This window comes from Podarcis liolepis (assembly GCF_965112155.1).
Source record: "Podarcis liolepis genome assembly, chromosome: 7".
NCBI lineage: Eukaryota > Metazoa > Chordata > Lepidosauria > Squamata > Lacertidae > Podarcis > Podarcis liolepis.
Window position 1 is genome coordinate 39,451,496 of NC_139561.1, and position 24,465 is coordinate 39,475,960.

The 24,465-nt window shown below is 44.6% G+C and overlaps 1 protein-coding gene across 1 annotated transcript in view; it reads right to left on the minus strand.

Annotated features, from left to right (window-relative positions):
* The window catches only part of LPCAT2 (lysophosphatidylcholine acyltransferase 2), a 33,367-nt gene extending 9,140 nt beyond the window's left edge, over window positions 1-24,227 (minus strand). The window contains exons 1-11 of the mRNA XM_083513678.1: window positions 23,963-24,227; window positions 14,227-14,366; window positions 12,676-12,893; window positions 11,007-11,119; window positions 9,235-9,295; window positions 7,293-7,351; window positions 4,908-4,942; window positions 3,744-3,798; window positions 1,250-1,332; window positions 661-786; window positions 29-182 (exon numbers count right to left, since the gene is read on the minus strand). Coding sequence (XP_083369804.1) covers window positions 29-182; window positions 661-786; window positions 1,250-1,332; window positions 3,744-3,798; window positions 4,908-4,942; window positions 7,293-7,351; window positions 9,235-9,295; window positions 11,007-11,119; window positions 12,676-12,893; window positions 14,227-14,366; window positions 23,963-24,160 — 1,242 coding nt within the window. The 5' untranslated portion in view covers window positions 24,161-24,227. The remainder of the gene's footprint in view (window positions 1-28; window positions 183-660; window positions 787-1,249; window positions 1,333-3,743; window positions 3,799-4,907; window positions 4,943-7,292; window positions 7,352-9,234; window positions 9,296-11,006; window positions 11,120-12,675; window positions 12,894-14,226; window positions 14,367-23,962) is intronic.
* Window positions 24,228-24,465: the final 238 nt, after the last annotated feature.

The window sequence follows — 24,465 nt, forward strand, 5'->3', positions numbered from 1 at the left end:
TATGGGGGGAGTGGGGGAGCATGCTTACCCTGTCAAATAGGGCAAACAGCTGTTCGAGAGCATCTGAGACGGGCAGCTTCAGGTAGTTGGCAAACTCCTCGATTCCAATCCTGCCCCCTTTGGAGGTGCTGGCGATCGCAGCAAACTGGTCCAACTGCTCTCTGACGCTGTCCCATTTTAGACTATTGAAAAGGAAGAAAGAGTCCAGAGGCCCCACTTGCCATTAGTAAAGGCCACTGAGAGTTCAAAAGTAAAAGAAAAGTAGCTAAGTAGTGTGCTCCTGTTCATGGCTCCAGCCAGCCAGCCAGAGCCATTCCATGCTCCATTCCATTCCCCCTTCACCTTATGGTTCTGTCTCCCCCTTCCTATAGTCAGCCAGCATCCCACGGCCACTAAACACACTCAATCCTGCTTGAGCTATTTTGGATTATCCCCCTGCCCCATTATTTCCCTTGCACATCTGCAAACCCTGGAGTTCTTTATTGTGCATGGATGGATTAGCTACCCAAGGAACCACATTCGAGTTTGCTATCCATATGCAGCAGGGACAGGGAGACCTGTGGCCTTCCAGATGTTGGATACAAGCAGAGCATCTTTCAAGTCAAGCATTCAACAGCCCACAAATCTTTCCTCTGAATCAAGCAAAAGCAAAGCACTTACTTCAGTTTCTTGCTGATTTTGGTGAATTCCACCAATCCTGCCTCCATGGGCAAGGTCAGCTGTCCGGCCGAGATCATCAGGCGGCAGTCTTCATACGTGTGGTCCGTAGTGGCCACATCCAAAGCCCTGAAATTAAATATATGTATGACACCACTTTAGAAGGTAAGCTCATCTTCCTGTTCTAGGCAAAGTAAAAGCACTGACTGTATAAACTAGCGCTATGCTGAAAGCATATGCAGGGCCTTTGATGTGCTCGTGTTTCCTTTCAAGGTGGCTGAGGAATGTTTGATACACCATACATTTAAAGCACTGTACCACGTAAAACAGTTGTGGCTTCCCCCAAGAATTCTGGGAGCTGTAGTTTGTTAAGGGTGCTGACAGTTAGGAGACCTCTCTGTGAGTGACCCAGAGAGAAGGGATTTGGCTTAGGAAGAGTGTTGAGGGTTGGATAGAGAGGGTTGAAGAGTCTGGGGTTCTCCACCAATTATGTAGTGGCACTCACACAGGCTGGAAGGATTCAAGCCTGATATAATTTTACACCAGTCATCTGCCGCCTTAAGGTAACCTTGCAAAAGGATTCCCACGTCACCTTGCCATTTTGTTACGGACTCCACTGGCAAAAAGGACTGGATCCTTCTTTTCTTCCTCGGAGGGAATGTAGACTGGAAGAAACTGAAATAATAATAAAAATGCAGTTACACAAGCCAGTAGAGTCTTAATAGCCTAGGTAGATTATATTTCAGGACTACTGAAATAAATGGATTTGATTTTGAATCCATTTATTTCAACAGGTCTAATGTATGTCAATTGTTGGCTATTACCTGTATATCTATTTATGTATGCATATATCAAATCTATCAATGGGTCTATATCATGTCACTTTAAGCAGTCATAGCTTCCCCTGAAGCATCCTGGAAGCTGTAGTTTGCTAATCCGCACAGAGTTACGATTCCCAGAGTGGTAAAACAAACAACCCCTCTCCCCCTCCAGGAGCTCTGGGAATTGTAGCTCTGGGGTCCCCTAGCAACTCTGAACACCCTTAACAAACCACACCTCCTAGGATTTTTTTGAGGAAGCCATGGCTGTTTCGGGTGGTATGATGCTGCTTCAAAAGTATAGTGCATATTGGGCCTCTTTGTGTATATATCCATGCAATATACAAACTTGATGAAATCTGCTGGGGAAGATAAGCAGGTCTGCCAGTAGATGGCAGCACATCCGTATATATTAAAAAAGCAAAATGCTCAATGGCAAAAATTAGCTGCACTAAAAACCTCTGTAACCAGTGCTCCCCCCCCCCCCAAAAAAAGTTTAGGGGTACTCTCATTTTCCTACTCATATTGAAATACTGCCCCTCAATGAGGCCAAACTTAGATTCACAAAATGTTTAGGGGTATGCGTACCCCTGGGACGCGGGTGGCACTGTGGGTTAAACCACAGATCCTAGGACTTGCCGATCAGAAGGTCGGCGGTTAAAATCCCCGTGACGGGGTGAGCTCCTGTTGCTTGGTCCCTGCTCCTGCCAACCTAGCAGTTTGAAAGCACGTCAAAGTGCAAGTAGATAAATAGGTACCGCTCTGGCGGGAAGGTAAACGGCGTTTCTGTACACTGCTCTGGTTCGCCAGAAGCGGCTTGATCATGCTGGCCACATGACCCGGAAGCTGTACGCCGGCTCCCTCGGCCAATAAAGCGAGATGAGCACCGCAACCCCAGAGTCGGTCACAACTGGACCTAATGGTCAGGGGTCCCTTTACCTTTACTTTACCCCCAGAAAAAAGCACTGTCTGTAACTATAACTCTTTAAATTAACTATAACTCTTTAAATTGTTGCATTTCTTCTTTTTTGAGAGTGCACACACACAACGAATGGGATGGCTACTTTGACACAGTCATGGCACAAGCCATTTTGGGAAGTTAGCATTGATTTCAATGTGTGGGCTGGGAGCAGGGTTAGGCTTCCCCTTTCCCCATACAGCTATACTGGACATGGGGATATCAGGAGTGAGGACTAGGGCAGAGGATGTGCAACAGTGAGGGCAGGCTAGCTAGCAAGGCGCTGACCCCAGCGTGTGTCCATGTCAAGACATGATCTACTATTTGAAGGTGACTGCAGAGTATCTCTTATCAATAAGCAAGGCCTGGATTCACAAAATGGATATACATTTTCTTCCTATATACATAAAAAGGTAAGGCTGTTGTTGCGCAGCTCGCAATGGAAGATTATTAGTGCGTCATCAGAATTCCGATTTGCATGAAGCCACAGTAGGGGAAGGGAACAAAAGACGAGGTTGGTTTTAAAATGGTGGTTTTGAACAACATCAGAGGGTTGAATAAAGCAGGAGTGAAGGGACACAGCAGAGCTGTGAGGCTATAGGTGGAGCTTGAAGAAGCTGTGGGGATGTGAGGAGGTTGGGTTAGATATAAAGGGAGGGGGTTATGTCTTGGGAGGAGGTGGGATTTTGGTGCAGGGTTAGCTGTGTTGGTGAGCAATGCAAGTAGGGATGGTGGCCCCAAGCACTACAACAAAAATGGTAAAAAAAAGGAATACAGTTTGTTCCTTTTTCTGCAAAAGGGAAGGAGGAAGGGGGGATACTGAAGTTTTAATTTCAGCATTTCTCACATCTTAACATGCTAAGCATCAACTTTTAATTTTATTCATATTTTTCAGTGTTACATTTTTCAAAATCACATTCACATTAAAATAAGCATTTCCCCATCCATATCTTTCTATAAAATAAACCAATCGTTTACAACTTTCCTTCTTCACCTTCCCTGGTTCCTTTAATTTTCTCACCTGATCAATGTATCTTTCTCAAACCAAATATTGCCAATTATTTTGGCAAAGGCCAAGGGTACAACAACAACAACACGTGCTTTTTAAAAAGAAGAAGAGCACGAGAGATTATTTAAAGCACAGGATGGGGGAGAGGGGCAAACCCTCTAGGACCAATTTAGCAGGGAAGAAGAGAAAGGAAGCTTTTCTATCATTGCTCAATGTCAGTTCTCAAACATTTGCAAACTAATTGCTTGCAAACTAATCAACACGTTCAGGTTTAAAATAGCAGCATTTCTCTGGTTCTCACCTCCACTTCAACTTTTGTAAACAGCTGGCACAAAGTCAAGACTAATGCCTCCTTGCTGGAAAAGAATTAAAATAAAACAAAGGTTGCAAACCATTTTCAAATCAATCCATTTAAATGTGACATTTAAACAGCTACATTTTCAAATGGACATCACAAATAAAGCAGATCTAAAAAAAATTAGAAGGCGCTTGTAATGATAATGACCATTAGGCTTTGCAATGAAGTGTTTCACATCCTTGCTAGTACTCCTTGCTACAGCCTTGAGATGATAGGCTATTTAATACATTTTAACAATTTATGCAAGGCCTTTCCAGAGTGGCTGACCATCTAGACGCTGTAAGCAAAACAGCATTATTATGGATGAAGGTGAAAGGAAAAGGGCTTGTTTAAGACCCCAACCCTCATGGGTTCAAGTTATAGGTAAGGTTCTCACAGTGGCCAACCAGATGCCTGAGGGAAACCTGCAAGCCGGACAGCAGCATCTCTCCCCTGAGATTTCCAGCAACTGGTATTTGGAAGCATAGTGCCTCCAATCATGCAGTCAGAGTGTAGCCACCACAGGTAGTAAGCATTGTTAGCCGTATCTAGGCTACAACCCATCAACAGTCCTACTTGCAACCTCATTGAGTGCTTTTGCCTGTCCTTGAACTTGGATAATGTTTCTGGCTTACTTGGATGGAAGACAGAGAGGGAGGACAGGAAGCGATGAGTGACTGAGGTAATGTTCTTTAGGGAAGTTTTTAATGTTTAAATGCTGTATTGTTTTTAATATTCAGTTGGAAGCCGTCCAGAGTGGCTGGGGAAACCCAGCCAGATGGGTGGGGTATAAATAAATTATTATTATTATTATTATTATTATTATTATTATTATTATTATTATGTGTTGCTCCACCAACTTTCGCTTCTTGCCTTGCTCACTACCAGCATGTGCCCCACCCCCGCTCCAAAGGTTGCTCAGAAGGGAACACAGCCCTTGGGATGAGAATGCTTCCCCACCGCTGCCCCATTAGTATACAATTGCTGCAATATAAACCTTCTGAACCTTCTGAACATGGCACCCATATCTAAAGATCTGTATATGCAGCACATACAAAGATGCTGCAACTACTATTGTCAACAGCCGCCGGTGATAAGAACGTTTGTCATTAGGGTGGTGACACTTACAAATTGTAGCCCTGCCAAGTCCACGTCACGGTATCCTAGAGGCAAGCAAATAAAATAAATGAATAGTTATAAACAGCTCGTTGGACGAATGGAAAGCAAAGCACAGCTGAGGCCAGGACATGGGTGTGATTCGCTAGCAATTCTTTAGCAGGAAACCTGTCTTTTTCCGGAGGCTGTGGACCAAGTCTCACCACCCTTGACCATTGGTCACACTAGCCAGGGTTGATGAGACTTGGAATCTAGCAACACCTGGAGGGCCACAACCTCCCCCCACCTTATCAGATGGAAGAGAGGAGAAGACACAGGACTCACTCCGACAGCTCCATCAGGCCTCCTCTCCCTCAACAGTCACATGGGGACAGGAATATCACTAGGCTGCCTCAGTGGGAGAGGTGGCCAGCAGGACTCACTCACTCCATCAGCTTTGCCACAAGGCCACCTTCATCAGGCACCTCCTGCCCCTGAACTATGCCAACTGGTCATTATAAGAACAACTATTTAAGAACTGGGGCCAGAAGTTGACCTCCCCACCCATCATCCCCTCCCTGTGCCTTTCTCCTTCTACAGTATGTGGTGTTTTTTCTAGGTTCTAAGCCTGTGGGCTGTCTTGTTTTAACTGTTTGTATATAAGTCAGTCTGGGAGCCCTTTTGGCTGAAGAGTAGGGGTACAAAGGCTTTAAATAAACAAACAGCAAGAGCAGAAATTGGATTGTGGCTCCTGACAAGGGATGGGGGAGAAAAATTGATTCTGTTTGCACCTAAAGCAAAATTTATCACATTTGCACTGTCCAAAACAACACAAGGACCAAAATGCAGGCATCTTTCAAAATTCGCACTCATCTGAATTTTGCGGTGCCTGTCAATGTTTGCAAGAATGCATGTGTGGGAGGGGAAATGTGTGCACTAAAATGTGTTAGTGAAAATGACATCCAAAAAAGGTGTTATGTTAAGAGAAATTGCTGGTGAAATGTGTACATTCATCAAAACCACATTATAAAAGTGTGTTCACGCAGAGAAATTCACACTATCACTTTGAAGAATTTTCACACAGATTTTTTTTTTAAAGAAAACATAAATTGGTGCAGAAATGTAGAAAACCTACGGTACTTCAAGAATGGAAAAATGAGAAGCCGAGAGGGCTGGATCTGGCACAGCCTCCCATCCCTACTGTGAACTAACAGACAAGGTACAGAGCGCCAGACCCCAAATTTCCAAACCATAACATACAGTATGAGTGCTGAGACTCTGGTCCAGGGAGGCAAATGCAGCCCCCTGAGTCTCTCCATCTGGCTCCTGCTTTGAACCCTCCTTGAATCTTTCTGTGGGGTTGGAATGTGTCCTTGAACTCTGAAAAATCTGTTCGCCTGCCTGCCTGAACAATAGGGGGGTGGGGTTACCATTTGCACCCACTGCTCTGCTCACTTTTGTCTCTGACCCTGCAGAAGGAACACAGCCCCCAGGCTGAAAATGGTTCCTCAGCCCTAACACAATATGAGGCAAGACCGCACAGGCCTGTCATGTTCCCTCACAGGAGCAAATAACTGTCGTTTACTTAGATGTGACAATGCCAAGAGGTTTAACTTGCAGAAACTACTGGTGGAAAAGCTTAACCAGTTTCCTTCCCTTGGTGACGGTGGTGATGGTGGTGAGAAGATGGTAGAGTGTGCTCTCAGCTGTATTTCAGGTGGAGTTTTCTTAGTCAGCAGGCAGCATGACAAAATGCATAGAGGGCGCCTATCGTGGGATAGTTCGCACACCCAAATGGTGGTCTGCATGTGTGAATGGGCCATCGCAGACTCAGAACCACAGACTGAACATTCAGATCACCTCAGGCAAACAATGCTTTTAGGGGCCTTGTCTACACTATACATTTAAAGCAGTATCGTGCCATCTGCCAAAGAATCAATGGAAGTGCAGTTTGTTAAGGGTGCAGAGAGTTGTTAGGAGACCCCTATTCCCCTCACAGAGCTGTAATTTCCAGAATGGCTTAACAATCACTCTTCACAGGAGACTCTAAGAATTGTAGTTATGTGAGGGAAAAGGGGGTCTCCTAATCACACTCAGCACTCTTTACATACACTTTCTGGAGTTTTTTTGGGAAACCACAACTGTTAAAAGCAGAACAAACCAGAACTTTAAATGTACGTATAGTGCAGATGTGGCCATAGTTTGTATCAGGGAAATGGATCATTATCAGAGTTCAAGGACTCATTCCAGCCAGGTAGAAACACTCAAGAGGGATGTAAAGCATGGGCAATGAGGGATGTGGCCTGTGAAGACTTCTTTGGGCCAGATAATGAGTTCAGAGGGGCCACATTTGGCCCCCAGGTCTGAGGTTCCTCACCCAACTTATTCTATCAATAAAATAATTGGGAGGGAACTTACCAATTTATTTGGATACCGAAGGAGCACTGGTTGAACAGGAACACCAGGAATAAAGGCCCCTGGAAATGGAAGCCAGACAAGAAAAATCACCATGGGGATAAATTATGTGGACTATAGTTTGTGCCTAGAGAACAAACCATACTCAGGATTAATAATCAATGGACACCACCAACAAGAACCATTCAGTTTAACATGTTGAGTTAAGGGCTTTCCATGTTCACTCAGACTCCCAAATCCCAGGAAATCACAGCTGTTAGGGACCACATCCTTAACAGACTTGTTACTGAGATCCACATGTTGGTGGAACTACTACTGGACCAGTTTCCTGATCAAAGGCAGATCACAACTGAAGCGCTAACACCAAATATGTGGTCAAAAATGAATTGGGTCTCCTAAAGCATGTCATGGTTAAAAGGTGCATCCCAGGTTGAAGAATGAAGACCACCAACCTAGGCAAATCTGATAGTATGGGATCCTGTCCCAGGGCCAGTTTCAGTTTCACCACTACCTTGGATCTGGGTGGCTGTCAGCAGGAGAGTAGAGGGATTCAATGTTCACTGGAATAGACAGCTGAAGTCTGCGGAACTGAAGCCTGGGCTTTAAAGTAGGAGTCGGGAACTGTTGGTCATCCAGATGTTGCTGAACTTCCAGCACCTCTGGCTATTGGGTCAAGTTTTCTGGGGCTGATGGGAAGTGCAGATTGGCAACATCTGGGGAGCCAAAGGTTCCCCATTCCTATTTTAAAGATTGCAATGGGGGGAATGAAATTCATCAGATAAAGCATACATAGCTATACAGTTGCCACCTAAATCCCCTTTCTGTTTTGTTCTAAAGGCCCTGTAACAACAGAGTGCAGATCGGTTCCAACTCCCTAGGCAGAAAAGCACACCAACACTTTTGATTGTCTATTGTATTTTGGAAGTCTATTGTGTTGGTGAGATCTAGGCTCATTTCTGGACTGTACAGCTTCAGACCACAAGGGGGAGGCTCTCCATATAAAGAAACATTCCTCACATACAGAAGACAGAACGTTGCCTTAAACCAAGTCAGATTACATCTATTCCAGTAATGGGCACATTCCAGTATTGTTATTTAGCTTTCTACAAGAACCCCAAAGGATCTACCAACCAGAGCCACGTGTAAAAGATATACAGTTGGGATTAATGGGGTACATTTGAGCTCAATAATACATCCCCCCCCCCAGTACTAGAACATCACTACCTTGCATCAAAAGTTCACTCCTGGTAAGGAAGGAATTGAACTCATATTCCAAAGCAGACTCTCCTGATTTGATCCAGGCAGATCATGTGTTCACTGCTGTTCCTATTCAGAGTAGACTTGGAATAATTCCACTGATTTCAATTGGTGTACTCTGAGTAGGGCCAGCTAGCAGGTGGTGCTGTGGTCTAAACCACTGAGCCTCTTGAGCTTGCTGATCGGAAGGTCAGCAGCTTGAATCCACACAACGGGGTGAGCTCCTGTTGCTCTGTCCCAGCTTCTCCCAACCTAGCAGTTCAAAAGCACACCGGCGCAAGTAGATAGATACCACTGCAACAGAAAGGTAAACGGTGTTTCCATGCACTCTGGCACTCATCAAGGTGTCCTGCTGCACCAGTAGAAGTTTAATCATGCTGGCCACATGACACAGAAAGCTGTCTGTGGACAAATGCCAGCTCCCTCAGCCTGAAAAGAGAGACGAGCGCCTCAACCCCATAGTCGCCTTTGACTGGACTTAACCGTCCAGGGGTCCTTTATCTTTTACCTTTACCTTGCAACCCCAATCTGTAGCCTGGAGGATTGCTTTGCAATGCATTAGAGGGTTATGCACCTCCTCCATTCCTCTGAAACGGTTCATGCTTTAAATCTGCTTTTCAAATGTTACACACTCTCCCACCCACCTCTAGCTTTTCAGCAACAATGCATCTGACACAGCCTTCCTCACCTTGTTTAAAAGTGATCAGACATGAACGGTTTGTACATGTACCTTCTGGGAAAATCAATACCTGGGATCAAAAAAAGGAGAAGACATGCATATTCTATTAATTTAAACTGTCCCACAAATTCAGCAATTCTTGTTTAAGATTCATTTGCCAATGGTTCCTTCAGACAGCAATTGGGGGCAGGGAGGTGCACATCTTTCTGAAACTTTCTTTCTTAATCTGTGGGCCATAAGATATTGTTGGACTCAAAGTCCCATCATCCTTGATCACTGGCCACAATGGCTGAGTCTGATGGGAGATGCCAGATGCTGAGGAGGGCTGTTTGGAACAGTGGCCGGGGAAGTCCCTACAATAACAGAACCTGTAGTGACACTCCAGGAATGCTGTCCTGCATCTTCCAATACATACGCTCCAAAATCTGATGAAAGAAAAACAGGAACACCTTTATAACACTCGGGTTCTCAAACCATGGATCACTGTCAGAGCTTTCTGCCTCCATAACCCTGATCTAATTCCGCCTCCGTTGTTCCATTCTACTTTCCATATGCTATATCTGCCTCATATTTTGGAAATGTGTTTGTTTGCTATACATTTGGACTTAAGATGCCATAACCAAATGTTGCATGATGGCTCCAGAGATAGCAAAGCAGGTTTTTTCCTGTGTCTGGATATCATGGGGAACCATTTTGAATCAAGATGGCTGACTGAACCTTTCAAACCTGCAGTTGTTGTTGTTTTTTTAATCACTTTATTTGCTTTGGGGAGGGGGGAACCACCAAATATACATAATCATAAACATGTAAGGAGCATATAGCTAAGAGCATTGATTGAATCTATGTTGTGCTGTAAAATATTTGTGCCTCTTTACCTACAACCAAAATTATTTTTGTTTATTAGTGTCATCTTACACAGTTGTTCCACAAGAGTCCGCATGTGGATGCCGGTTATGTATTTTTGTGCTACTTGTTTAATAAGGTGATAGCATATCGTTTGGAACTTCTTTTCTGTCTTTTTTTGAAATTCTTCCTGTCGTTCACCTTTGGTGTCAGTTTTCCCATCGATGCAATTTTCCAAATTTGCTGGTACAATTCAGACAGCAAGTTGTCTCCTGAAACTTACCAACTTCTACCTATTGTCAAGCATGTCATGGATAGTAAGAATTGTAATGAGCCCTTGTTTGTAATGTTTTGACTTTCTTCATCAAATATAGATAACAATGCCACCCTGGGAATTAAGTCCAGTATCCGATCCATGATAAGTCACATTTCATAATATATTTTTTCCTGTATCTTTTCACAAAATCACCACTTATGAAAATAGGCACCTGATTCTCCTTAAGCTCTCCTGCATAGTGGGCTATTAGTACTTGAGTACAGGGAATCAGGTACCATCTATGAATAATTTTGAATGAGTTACCATTCAAACCACAATACTATGGGTGGTTTAACAGGAAATAGGGGGTCTCCTAACGACTCTCAGCACCCTCAATAAACTACAGTTTCCAGGATTCTTTGGGAGAAGCCATTACTGTTTACATTTGCATGAAACTACTTAAAATGTATAATGCAGATGGGGTTAGGTCAGCTGTTTACCTGGACCCCTACAGGGCAACAGGGCTCTCTCATTTATTCTTACAACATCCTCCATTTATCTCAGATGACTGCTTAGAGCTGGCATCATTCATTTCTCAACATTTGTCACGAAGAGCCTGGAGGAGCAATTTGCACAAAGATGGTTCAGCTTTTCAGCAGCTAAACCATCTTAAAAATCTTACCTGGGGCCATTGCTCCCCTGAAGTTGCTCGACGGGTTATTTCTTTGATAGTGTTCCTCCGAGAATCAGGATCGACACGGGACACCACAACAGGCTGGAGAGCACTGAGGATCCCTGTTTAATAGCAAGAAGGAAGGAAGGAAGGAAGGAAGGAAGGAAGGAAGGAAGGAAGGAAGGAAGGAAAGAAAGAAAGAAAGAAAGAAAGAAAGAAAGAAAGAAAGAAAGAAAGATTCCTATCATTTCCAAGGCACACCCACCCCCCCAAATCTAAGAATTATTTATTGAGCCTAAGAACCAGTCAAAATTGGTTTATTTATTAAGAACATTTCTAGACTACCTCCCATATCATGTGTGGAGGAGATGGTATAACAATATTAAAATACCTAACCAGAGCTTTAGAATACAGAGAGGACCTAAGGACAACAGCACTCGCCTCACTTGTGATTCCCAGAAACTGGTATTCAGAGGCATACTGCCTCCAACCATAGAGGCAGTGAACAGCTGTCAAAGATAAGAGCCAATGATAGCCTTATCTTCCATGATATTGCCCAATCCTCTTTTAAAGCCATCCAAGTTGGGAGCAAGTTCCATAGTTTAATTTTGTCCTAAACCTCCAACATTCCAAAGTTGGAGTTCTAGAGTTAAGAGAGAGGGAGGGGGAGAAACTGTCCACTTCCTCTATGCCATCTATATTTTTACAAAGTTAAATGATGACACCCCTTACTCACATTTTCTCTAAACTAAAAACTCCCACAAGCTTTCCTCACAGAGGAGTTGCTCCATCCCCTTGATCATTTTGGCTGCCTGCTCTTTTCTGAACCTTTTCCAGCTTTACAGTATCCTTGCTGAGGTGAGGTGAGCAGAACTGTACACAGTACAGTATTCCAAATGTGGTTCCACCATAGATTTGTATACAGTGGTACCTTGGTTTAAGAACAGCTTAGTTTATGAACAACTTGGATTAAGAATGCTGCAAACCCAGAAGTAGGTGCTTTGGTTTGTGAACTTTGCCTTGGAAGCAGAACAAGTTCCGCTTCCTGTTGAGTGTGTTCCATTTGTAAAGTGAGTCCCCCACCGCTATGGGAAAGCACGCCTTGGTTTAAGAACAGATTTCCAGAACACATTAAGTTCGTAAACCAAGGTATCACTGTAATGGCATTGTGCTGTCTGAAGTTTTATTTTCAATTCCTTTCCTGGAGGTCCCTAGCATGGAATTCACCTACTTCACAGCTGCCACACACTGGCAGGCAGGCCAGATCCTGAGCTCCCACTCGTGCCATTTTAATAGATGGCTAAGGGTTGCCCTCCTGTCAATCAGATGATGTCACATGACTTTATGTCAAAGGAAAGAATCTGGAGCGCAGTCCTGAGTTTACCCATGCATGGGTGACAAGTTGGCATGTCAAAACCAATGGCCACACTGTATGCAACTGATGGGAGTTGGGAGTCCAACAACGTCAGGAGGACCAGAGGATTCTCCATCTCTTTTCATAATGCTGCATCATTCTGGATTTTGTTCTGTGATCCAAGACCTCATTCACCTGTGTGTGTGTGTGTGTGTGTGCGCGCGCACACACACACACACACACACACACACACACACACACACGACCAGACTTAAACTGGGCAAAACCAGCCTACGTTCCCCCAAGCCTCATAACAACACTTACTCCCAAGAATGGGCACAGAGAGATTCTCTTGCCTAGACACTGTCGACGGCAAGCCTGCCAGAACACAGACGATCCCGTCGAAGAAGCTCGAGTGCGGTGCTGCAGTAAGGATCGGTGCCTCCTCAGGACTAGCTACTTCCCCCTTCACTTTGACTCGGAAGCCCATCACAAAAAATAAGGCACGGCCTAAGAGCGTGAGGCTGGCATAGCACACTCTCCTAAGGGAAAAAAAGAAAAGAAAATTGGGAACCTCATTACTTCACTCATCACCAAGATCACTACCCCTAACCCTGGAGAGCAACTACAGGACCAGACAAAGAAGCTCGGAGGGCCGCAATTGTCTCCCCGGGTCTGCAGCTCCCAACACATGCTTTGTGGTGTTATGTACACTGAGAGCACCATATAAACAAATATATATGACATTTTTTTAAATTCAAAAAGAGCTTAGCCTGCATTAAGAACATTAGAATAGGTTGCTGGATCAGGCCAATGGCCCATCTAAACCAGCATCCTGTTCTCACAGTGGCCAACTAGATGCCTCATCTGGGAAACCCACAAGCAGGACTTGAGCACAAGAGCTCTCTGCTCTCCTGTGGTTTCCAGCTATTCAGAAGCATTTACTCCTGAAGGAAGAGGCAGAGGCAGAGCAGAGCCATCACGGCTAGTCGTCACTGATAGCCTTGTCATCCATGAATTTGGTGACCTCTCTTTGAAAGCCACTGAGGTTGGTGGCCATCATTGCTTCCTGTGGGAATGGGCTCCATAGCTTAACTGTTCACTGTGTGAACAGTCCTTTATTTTATCTGTCTCAAATCTTTCAACAAACGTAATATTGTTGCAGCCCCCTCTCAGGTACATCAGTATTATTAGTATTTTATTATGAGGACAATTACATTGGTGACTATTACCACCATCATTCACCTTACATAGACTTAGGCAGCAATCCCATACACATAATTGGATGAAAAAATGGTAATATTCAGAAATGCACATGCCCCACAAAAAAAAACTACAGGAAAACGACTGCACACGTTCAAAAACAAATAAAACATATTAAAACCCCCATCAAAAGAGGTACGCCAAAAAGCCTTTCTTGTTACTTTTAACTGGGAAGGACACAGGACCAAGGGGCAGATCTGATGGTGCCATATGAATATGCTACAAAGTTAAGGTTCTTGCAAATCCCAGTGCTCCAAAAAGACAAGGACATCCTAAGTGATGGTTCTCCCACATGAAGTTCTACATCACAGAGGCAGTAAAAACACTGGGCTGCCTTGCAAAATGTGCTGGCCTACACAACGCAATCCTCAGTTCAATGTAAGTTACTTCCCTAGGCAATGTTTTGTAGGACTGCAACCTTGGGTGCCATGTAACCACTCTTATTTCCTGGAAGTCCATGGAGAGATGCTGTACCCATGATTGTGGAGGTTGTTTCATTCCAGGATGAGGACAAAGAGGTCCTTGCAAATAATGTGCAAAGCAGTTACAAGGACAAGTCCTGCTGTATTCAGCAAGCCTTCCCTATTAAGAGGTCCTCACCAGCCATGTTACCTTTGCCATCCCAGAAGCGGCTTAGTCCCCTTCTCAGGGGTGCAGGAAGTTGCCAGGACTGCAAACGGCCAAGCCACCAGCAAAATGAAGAGCATGCATAGGACACGGAGAGGAACCAGAATCAGCCCGAACAAGAAAGCCTGGAAAATAAAGAGACAGAGTTAACCAGTCAGCTAGGCCACAAGTGATGTTTCAATTCACTTGTTTGTTTCCAAAGGACACATGCCAGAGGTACAGCGGTGATCTACCAACTCAGTAACAAACCACTGATAACCTAGCTGAGCTAGCATGGTATAATGGCTTAAGCCACCAGACTATGACCTGGGAGATCAGGATTTAAATTCCCAATCAGCCATGAAGCTCACTGGATGATCCTGGGCCATTCACATTATCTGTCTCAACCTGACATGAATGAGGCCCAGATCCCTTGAAATGGGCCTGATTTCTCACAGGGTAGCCTTGTTTCATCATGTATTTTAATCATGCATGCCTATTCCACCCCCCACCCACCCCGGTAATTGGATTTATACCTGTAAATGGCTTAGAAGATTCTTTGGCAACTAAGAAGTATATAAATCAATAACACAATAACCTCAAAATGCTGTGGTTTCCAATAGACACTGCCTAGTCATCAAAGGCCAAGTAACCCAGTAACATACAGACATACAAGGAATGTAGCGGGCAAAAGTCCCAAGCTATTGAGTCCTGGTTTATTTAGGCATTGCAGAAGATTGCTGGGGACAGTTCAATGGTAGAGCATGTGGTTTTCATACAGAAGGTCCCAGGTTCAATCCCTGGCATCTCCAAGTAGGACTGGGAAAGACTTCTGTCTGAAATCCTGGACAGCTGCTGCCAGCCAGTGTTGGCAGTATTGAGCTAGATGCTCTGCCTGGGTTGCTATAACGCTCCCTACACCCTTAGAATTCTCAGTTAGCCTTTGGGTCACGTCCCAGGCAGAGATGTCTCTGGAAATAACTTGCTGGTTACCTAATCATTGACCAATTGCCAAAATACACAGAAAGCAACTTCCTGATTAGCATTATTTGACTAAGTATCGGCTCTAACATGGAACGGGATTGTTGTTTTTCCTTTTTGGTTTAAAGAAAGTGATAACTCAAAGCAAATTTAATGTAAATATTTGAAGACAAACTGACACAGCATTATGCATTGTTGTATACTTGGATTCCTGGTCACAGATGGCACACACAAACTGAAGTAGAGTTCAAGAGCATTGACATATGTAAACTCATGTGAAGCCCCCTCCCCCCAAAAAGAGGTTCTGCAATGCACAGGTGTTTCATTGGCAGACACTCTGATACATGGTGCATGAGGCTGGACATTAAGAGCATGAGACTCTTAATTCCAGGGTCACGGGTTTGAGCTCCACGTTGGGTGAAAGACCCTAGTGGATCCTTCCAACTCTACGATTCTGTTTCTCCTTGCATTTTGATCTCACCTTTCCTCCAAGGAGCTCAAAGCGGTGTAAATCGTTATCCTACCCCAAACTCCATTTGATCCTCATAACAACCCTGTTAGGTTGAAAGGTGATGACTGCTTCATGGGTCACATAGGGATTTGAACCCTGGTCTCCAAGGTTCTAGCCCGGCACTCTAACCACTGCACCACCACCAGTGCACGCTTCCACACAAACATATGTACACGGGTAGAGCTACTTTGTACTTGTGCTCAGCGTAACATCTGAACAAGCCTCAAGTCATAAGCCTTGCCAAGCTTCCTATTTCTAACCAGCCAATTTCCCTCTCTCATATTTCGCAGCAACTAGGTCTGCAAGGACAAAGGCAGAATAGGATTACTTAGAAGCCCAGCAGATCACAATACACCAAAGTTACTTAACTAACTCAGGAACACAGAAAGCAACCTCACACTGAATGAGATACTTGAAAGACAGAAGCAATTTTTCCTCCAAATTAAAACAAGTGCAAAGGAGCAAGTCCGCACAGGGGCAAGACAGGTAAAAACATTTTCTTTATGCCAAATAAGATAATGGGCCAATTAGTATCCCTGACAAGTGTAACAATTATTATTATTACTATTATTAACTTGCGGCTAACCCAGTAGCATTTCACCTTCAAAGACTATGTGTCTCATCATCTGATGTTTATAGGAGGAACAGCAGAACGAAGTTCTGAGGAAGTTGTGAAATTCTCTTCCTGTGAGGTATTCAATACAAGTTTACAGATTCACAGAGCTTTGGATTTTGGGTGCAAAAGGCTGGGGCTGATGATCTAATGGATGAAGCCAAAACAAGGGGGTGGCTGCCCCCTGATTTGAGGTCAGCTTACAGAAAAATAATCACCATTTCCTATCAGTACAAAACATTTGTAGCGTCTTCTCATGAAGGTCAAGAAAGGTTAGCCATGCAGTTTTGGAACATCCTGTTTTTGAGTTATTTCATCAGTGTTCTTTGAGGAAGTTTGGGTGCCCCATGCCTACCTCCACTGTCAGAGGCAGCAATGCTTCTGAACACCAGGTGCTGGAGAGGGCTCCTGTGCTCTGCTCCGTTCTTGAGGGCTTCCCACAGGCATCTGGGTGGCCACTGTGAGAACAGGATGCTGGCCTAGATGAGCCACTGGCCTGACCCAGCAGACCTCTTCTTACGTTCAAAAACAATGTTATCCTAAGGCTGTGTCTGATGTAAAAAATGTCATGCACATCAGGGGTGGAGAACCTGTGGCCCACCAGATTGTGATGGGCTCCAAAGCCCCTCAGCCCCAGCCAGCATGGTCAGGGATGGTGTGATCTGGGAGTCCACCAGCACTTAGAAGGCCACAGACTCCCTCCCCCAATTCCCTGATGTGAATTCACACCCTGGATGTGCATGATGATGCTTGGGCCTCCCTGACTGAGGAGGAGAATCAGCATTCTCTGGCTGCATTCACACAGCAGCTCACTCTGTCTTCCCCACTTTGCCCTAACTGTTAATTTCCGCATTATATTTCAGCTTTCACACAAAGTAAAAGCCACTTTCAGAAATATAGTGGAATATAGAGCAGGTTTAGCCCTTATTTCCGTGTTATTTGCAAATGGATTTATTCTGGAAGCCGGTAACACTGAAATGAACGCTAAAAGTGTGCTATATTCCACTATATTTGCTGAAGTGGCTTTTATGTAGTATGAAAGTTGAACTATCATGTGGAAGTTAACAGTCAGGGGGACATCAGGAATACAGAATAAACTGCAATGCAACTTCAGATTACCTCCATGACGAAACAGACGACTGAAATTGTGAAATCTACAAGACCTCCATTCTGTAAAATGGGACTTTAAAACATGCACACTTGAGATTCAATGCCCAAAAAAGAACAACAAGCTAAGAAGAGCCCTGCTGGGTCAAGCCAGAAGCCCAGCAAATCCAGCACCCTGTTCTCACAGTGCCAACCAGATGCCACTGGAAAGCGTGCAGCCAAGTGCAACAGCCTTCTCCAGCAAATGGGTGGCACAGAGCAAGCCACATGTGTGAAACCACAAATGCGGATCACTTCTGCCATTCATCACACTCAAGCTTGGAGAAATGGCATATTCAGGCGCTTATCAATTCTAGCAGAATGTGAGCTGTATTTATTAATGAAGCTGCCCAGGCCAAAGAGTCTGCCAATTTCAACACACTACAGAGAAGGACTTGACTGTCTTCATGGAGAAGATTTGTATATCCCTGTAAAAAGGACACATGCATGAATTTGCCTCTCTTCAGATCCCTGAAGGCAACTTTCAGCCAAATCTGCTGAAAAATGGAGCAAGAAACTATTGGCTTACTTTTGCTGTTAACAAAAAAAAATTAAATAAATCAAAAATTATGGTTTTGGTCTCTCAAGCAAGTTTTTTTTTCCTTTTTAAAAGGCTCTAGCAAACATTTTTACAGAGCTTTTAAAGGAATTGCTTTACTCTAAATATGGTACTGAAAATGAAGAGAATTACAGTCCTTGCAGGCTTTTGGAGCAACAAGTAATGCAAAACTGTCTTAGAGCATTAATGAACGTTTACAACACTTCCTCAGAATGTCAGGTTATACCTGCTCTTTGAGGAAACATGCTGGTCCTGCAGCCATATGAAAAACCTGTGATCTTTGGTGGTAAATAGGTAAATAACATTTTACCTTGAACAGTATCAGGGAGTATGACATCTGTAACCAACAGCTATCACCAGCTGCAGCAACAATGGCTCCATTTACATACATAGAGCAAGGGGAAGAGCAACCTTCCCTGTGCATAGGAAAAACTTAGCATTCTGCATTGAAGAGGTGGGGAACCTTTTTCAATCCATGAAGCATTCTGGGGGCTGAAGACCAGTGGTGGGTGGGCCAGAGGCAACCGTGGGTGGAACAATTGACACTTTTAAAATATTTGTACAAGAGGCTCCTCCATCCTGGCAGGGAATAGGCACTATCGCCTTCAAGGATACATACTAGCCAGCCAAAAACTCTCAGTGAGGGGGCACAGCAGGCTGGTGAGGGGTGTGCCTTGGGCAGAGTCCCAAGGTCCACCTCTGATATATTAGGAGAGTACTCAAAATATAAACACCCTCAATATGCATTTTGGAAGTGGCTTGGTCCTGAAGGGACCATCCCACATGCTTTCTTGAACATTCAAATCTGCTGATAGGTCCTCCCCAAAAAACATAATGCCACCTGCTTCTGCACTCAATTCATTTGCCCTGAGAACATCCCTTCTGCAGGTCATGGTGAAAAAGTAGAAGATCTGCGGGGTGGAAGCAGGGCAGAGAACAGGCTCTGGTCTGTTTTGATAGCCTGGGTTTGAAAATGTGCAGTCTCCCTCTTTGCCACCAAGGCAGATATGCTCTGGGTACTTCCCCATAGCAGCTTATTGTGGAGTCTCAATGTCACATCATCCTTACCAAACTATCACCCCATATTATGTTTCCATTTAATCTGGATGGATTAAAAAAAACCAAAACCCTGCAGAAACAGTAAATCTGGATTAAACTGGTTAAAAATACATTGAAATCACTTAAACGCATTAAGAGCATCTAAAAAACTGTCAGATGCCCTGGAAGATAGCAATTTCAGGAAGCAGGAAAGAAGTATCTCCCAGTCATCAGATACTGGGCATGTGGAAGGGCCTCCAAGGTGACTGGAAGGGAAGTGGTTTATCTTAGCTTTGAAATTACAAGATTGAAGAGAAGCACTACACTTCTCAACGAAACAGAAGGTGGGTCCGGAGTGGAGAAGTTTCACAGGTCTGGCTGGGAGTCAGCCCTCTTTTCCGGCCACATAAAGGAAACACACAAAGTTTCATAAGCTTCCTCTTTGCTCGTCTAGTTCTGTTGGCTGGGTTTGCATGCCCTGTGCTCCCACTACTCAGTTTAGACTGCAACGCAACACATACATAGGATCATAAAATTGTAGAGCTGGAAGGAACACGACGGGGCATCCATTCCAACTGCCAGCAATGCAGGAATCACAGCTAAAGAATGCCTGACAGGTGAAGTCCCACTGAAGTCAGTGGCACTTACTTCCGTGTAGACCTGTAAAGCACTGATCTGCTCAGACATGCTGCAGAAAACATTCCATGGGCATGATTTAGGTGCTCTGGATCAACCTGTCATCTTCCTAGGATTAAAATGACCTCAGAAAATGTTGGCAGGGTGCCTTTCTTCAGGGTGTAGTTCAGAGGTCCATGGCAAACTAGCAACATGGAAACAACCTTAGAAAGCCACTAAGGCAGAGGTGGAGACTCTGTGACACTGTGTGTGTGTGTGTGTCCCATAATTTTAGGCAGGGTTATTCCCTACCCCACTTAAAGAATTTGGCAAAAGAACACAGGACTTCCTGTATGCAGAGTTTGTGGTCAACCACTATGCTACAATGCTAAAAACAACACAGGTTACATCCAGATGGCCTTCTTGCTGAGCGTTCCACACAATTTGCTTGTAAAAAGTTTGCAGTAAGGTTACACGTGACATCAGATGTTAAAAAGATAAGAAGAGCCTGCTGGATCAGGCCAATGGCCCATTTAGTCCAGCATCCAGTTTTAACAGTGGTCAGCCAGATGCCTGTGGGCAGGGCTTTTTTCCAGCTGGAACTGAGTCCCTGCACCTCTTTGTTGTGTTGTGGAGCCAGAGTACAGCCATCATGGCCAGAGCCAGTGTGGATTAGTGGTTAAGAGCAGTAGACTCATAACCTGGTGAACCAGGTTTGATTCCCCACTTCTCCACATGCAGCTGCTGAGTGACCTTGGGCTAGTCACACTTCTCTGAAGTCTCTCAGCCTCACTCACCTCACAGAGTGTTTGTTGTGGGGGAGGAAGGGAAAGGAGAATGTTAGCCCCTTTGAAACTCCTTAGGGTAGTGATAAAGCGGGATATCAAATCCAAACTCTTCTTCTTCTTCTTCTTCTTTCCTCCATGAATCTGTCTAATCTTTTAAAGCCATCTAGGTTGGTGGCCATTACTGCCCTCTGTGGGAGCAAGTTCCTGCATGAAAATATGCTTTCTTTTACCTGCCCTGAATCTTCCAATATAAGTAGCGTCTACTGGCTGACGCCAACAAGTGGTAGAACATAGTCTCGTCCTTTCAACAAATCTGAATGAATGTTCCATCTTTATGAAGCATTCATTCTGATTACAAGCGCTTGTCTAGACCAGAGTTTAATGTGTGCTTGCAGCTATCAGTGGTAAATGTCACTTCAGTGGCACTTTTCTTGTGGTTAACATTTCACAAAAAACTTCTTTTTCTTCTTCCTCTAAAAGCAGAAGTTTGAACCAGACACTGACAACTCTAGGCTTGAAACAGAAGTCAGGAAGGTATCAGAATGTCTGCATAAAGCAAAAATCTTATATTTATGATCAAAGCCCACCACAGTGCAGGATTCAACATACCACTTTATTAAGAATGTTGAACAAAGCAACTGCTAATCTGAAATCTGTGCAATGGGGAGAGGGGGGCATCAAGTTGCCAGGATTGCTAGTTTGTACAGTGGTACCTTGGGTTAAGAACTTAATTCATTCTGGAGGTCCGTTCTTAACCTGAAACTGTTCTTAACCTGAAGCACCACTTTAGCTAATGGGGCCTCCTGCTGCCACCGTGCCACCGGAGCACAATTTCTGTTCTAATCCTGAAGCAAAGTTTTTAACCCGAGGTACTATTTCTGGGTTAGCGGAGTCTGTAACCTGAAGCATCTGTAAGCATCTGTAACCCAAGGTATGTACCACTCTGTGTGTGTGTGTGTGTGTGTGTGTGTGTGTGCATCCCTCACATCTAATCTATGGCAGTATTAGAATAACAATACTCTGTACTGGAATACAACCATTTGCAGAGGTTGGAGTTTGAAGTATATCTGGAATTCCAGAAACACCTTAAGGTGAGATGAGATGGAGATTCCATGTCTAAATCTGATCCCATTAGCTATAAAGTTAAGTTCACCAGAAGCAGTCTCCTACCAGGTCAGACAATTTGTTCATCTGTCCCAGAACTGCCTACTTCATGGGTGGGGAATCTCCATATGTTCAGCTGGAAGGCCATATTCCCTGAATATTCCAGGCTGGGCCAGGGGGGGGGGGTGTAGGGGAGTTTGCATGCCAGTAGTTGGTGTGGCCAGAGGCAAAAGTGGATGGAGAAACAGCTGTCACCCTTACCTTTGGACCATCAGCAATATATTCTGGTCATACTGAGCTATGCTGTTCCCAATACATTGTGGAAGGGAGGGGGGGAGAAAACAGGACAGTACCCACTGATAATATATTTCTGGGCAATCTGCCTTAGATCAGCAAAACTTTCCAAATGTTTAAAAATAGTAACAACAATATAGTTTCCCCACTTCTAAATTAGGCCACAGGAATGCAGAAAGCAAACCAGATTATGAATTTATTTTGTGTTTAAAGGGCTGCAAGCTCAATTCACATTCTTGCATTGAAAACAAAATGTGGAGCTCAGAACATGCTCAAAGGCTCATTCGTTAATTCTAACAGTATGCTTTCTGTTGGTACTTCTTAGGTTTCTTTCTTTTCTTTTAGGAGATCCAGCAGGCTTGAAGTCTGCATGCCACCATCAAAGCATGGACTCAGTTTCTCATCTTTAAAATGGAAAGAATAGTGGCTTATCTAACAGCAGCAGTGTAAAAGCAAAAGGAAGCAAATTAACTTATTGCACATAGAAAATAAGAATGGCAACAATTTCCTGCCACGCCTGTGTGGACATAGGAACCTGCCTTATATCAAGTCAGAACATAACCAGGCCTCTATAATCAGGCCTTTGGCTGTTTAAACTATCTCTGGCCTTTTGAATTTGTTGGTGTGGGTTGTTTTCGGTTCTTGGTTATTAATTTTGTGCTCTCATTTTGAATTTTTATGTTGTATACCGCCCTGTGATCTTCGGATGAAGGACAGTATATACATTCAATTGATAAATAAACAAAACAAAACATACATTGGTCTATCAAGCTCAATATTGTTTACACTGACTGACAGAGGCTCTTCAGGGTTTCAGGCAGGAGTCTCTCCCACTCCAGGCATTGGGGACTTAACTCGGGTCTTTCTGCCTGCAAAGCAGATGCTCTACCAATGAGCTACAACCCTTGCCCTTAAACAGAAGGAACATAGAAAGCTGCTTTCTACTGCATTCTTCCATCTAGCTCAGTACTGTCTACATGGACTGGCAGCATCTCTCTAGGTTTTCAGGTAGGGGACCTGTCCAGCCCCTACCTGGAGATGCCAGGAATTGAACTGGATACTTTCTGTGTGCAAAATGGATTATCTACAGCACTTCCCCTATAAATAAATATAGCCAGTTATAACCTAACCACAGCATCCAAGCAAAACAGGATGCTCAATAAGCATCCCATCTGGAGAAGCCCAACATGTATAAGAAGGGGCCACAGAAGGCTTCGCAACCAGAAGGGTCCAATGCTGACATTTCCAGCTTGGCTAAAGGGCCTCCACTGAGGACCCCATATATTGTCCACCAATCAAAGTTCCAAACACACTGTCTGACTCCAGTCAAGTTTACATATTCATATCTCTGACCAGGAAAATAGATTTTGTTGGTTTAAGCACATGTGGGGTTCAACTATTAAAAGACACTAGAACCAATGCTAACTAGAAGATTTGTATAAACTATCCCCACTCATGTATTTTATTTGCCTCGCTTATAAATGATGCCTTATCCCCATTTCACGGATCAATCAGCTGAGGCCCTGGCTGAGATCAGGGCATACTCTCTCCACCCCCCCAAAAAACAACAACAAAGAACCCTCACATGATCCATACAAAAAATGAGAGAGAAAGGATGCAAACGGTTTACATCCAGCTGCCAACTGAAGGATGAAGCTGCCTCTTTCGCTTGCAGGGAGTTGACCCGGGAGCGCCAGGCAGGTGGGGCTCTGAGGAATTCTAACAGAACGCATTCTTCGCCTGCTTATGTAATAAGGAGGACAGACTCTTTTCAGCCAGAACCGCCGCCGCCCCCTTCTCTGTCGGCGGGCACCAAACGGAGACCCAGAAATAACTGCAACAGATTTCATTTCTGCAATCTTCAGCATGGCTTTTTGCTTTAAAAACGCCTGTCAATGTTTGCAAAGCGCAGCGTCGTGCGCGCGCTTTGTTATTATTATCATCATCATTGAAGAGGCATTTGCAAAGGGCCCCTTTAACCCCCTCCCTAGTGAGCTAGCAGGCTGCCCCCGTGCCGTTCACCCCGGCTGCCCCCGGCCATCCTCCTTCCCCACCCCCGGGGTCTGTTTACAGCGGCTGTCAATCCCCTGTACCCGGGATTTATCCTTTGCATCCAGGCGCGTCTCTTGCACGAAGGGGTTGATCACCAGCGGCGAGGCGAGCGACTGCTGCCTGGGCAAGGTGAAGACCGCCCTCGGTTGCAGCGCTGGCTCCGACATGCTGCCGCCTCCCGCCTGGGCTGCAGATCCGCCTCCCAGCGCCGCCACGGCCGCTTCTGTGCACAGAGTCATCGCGGCCAGGCGAAAGGAGAACCGGGAGATGCTGCGAAAGGCGCTCGCTCCTCCTTGTCTCCAGGGCGCCTGCGCACAATCCATCAACCTGGGAGCTGGGAGGGGGGATTTGTCAACGTTTCCACCTGTCCCTGCTCCTCTGCCTTTTAACAGCAGCTTTCTCGGAAAACTCTAGCAGGCGATGGCTATTTTAGGTCGGTTAGCTGTGCTGGAAGACCTGTATTAGGACTCTAAATTGCGGTTGTTTGGGACAGTTGCCAACTTATTGACCGGAACCTGCTCTGCCTTTTAAGAGCAGCTTCCTC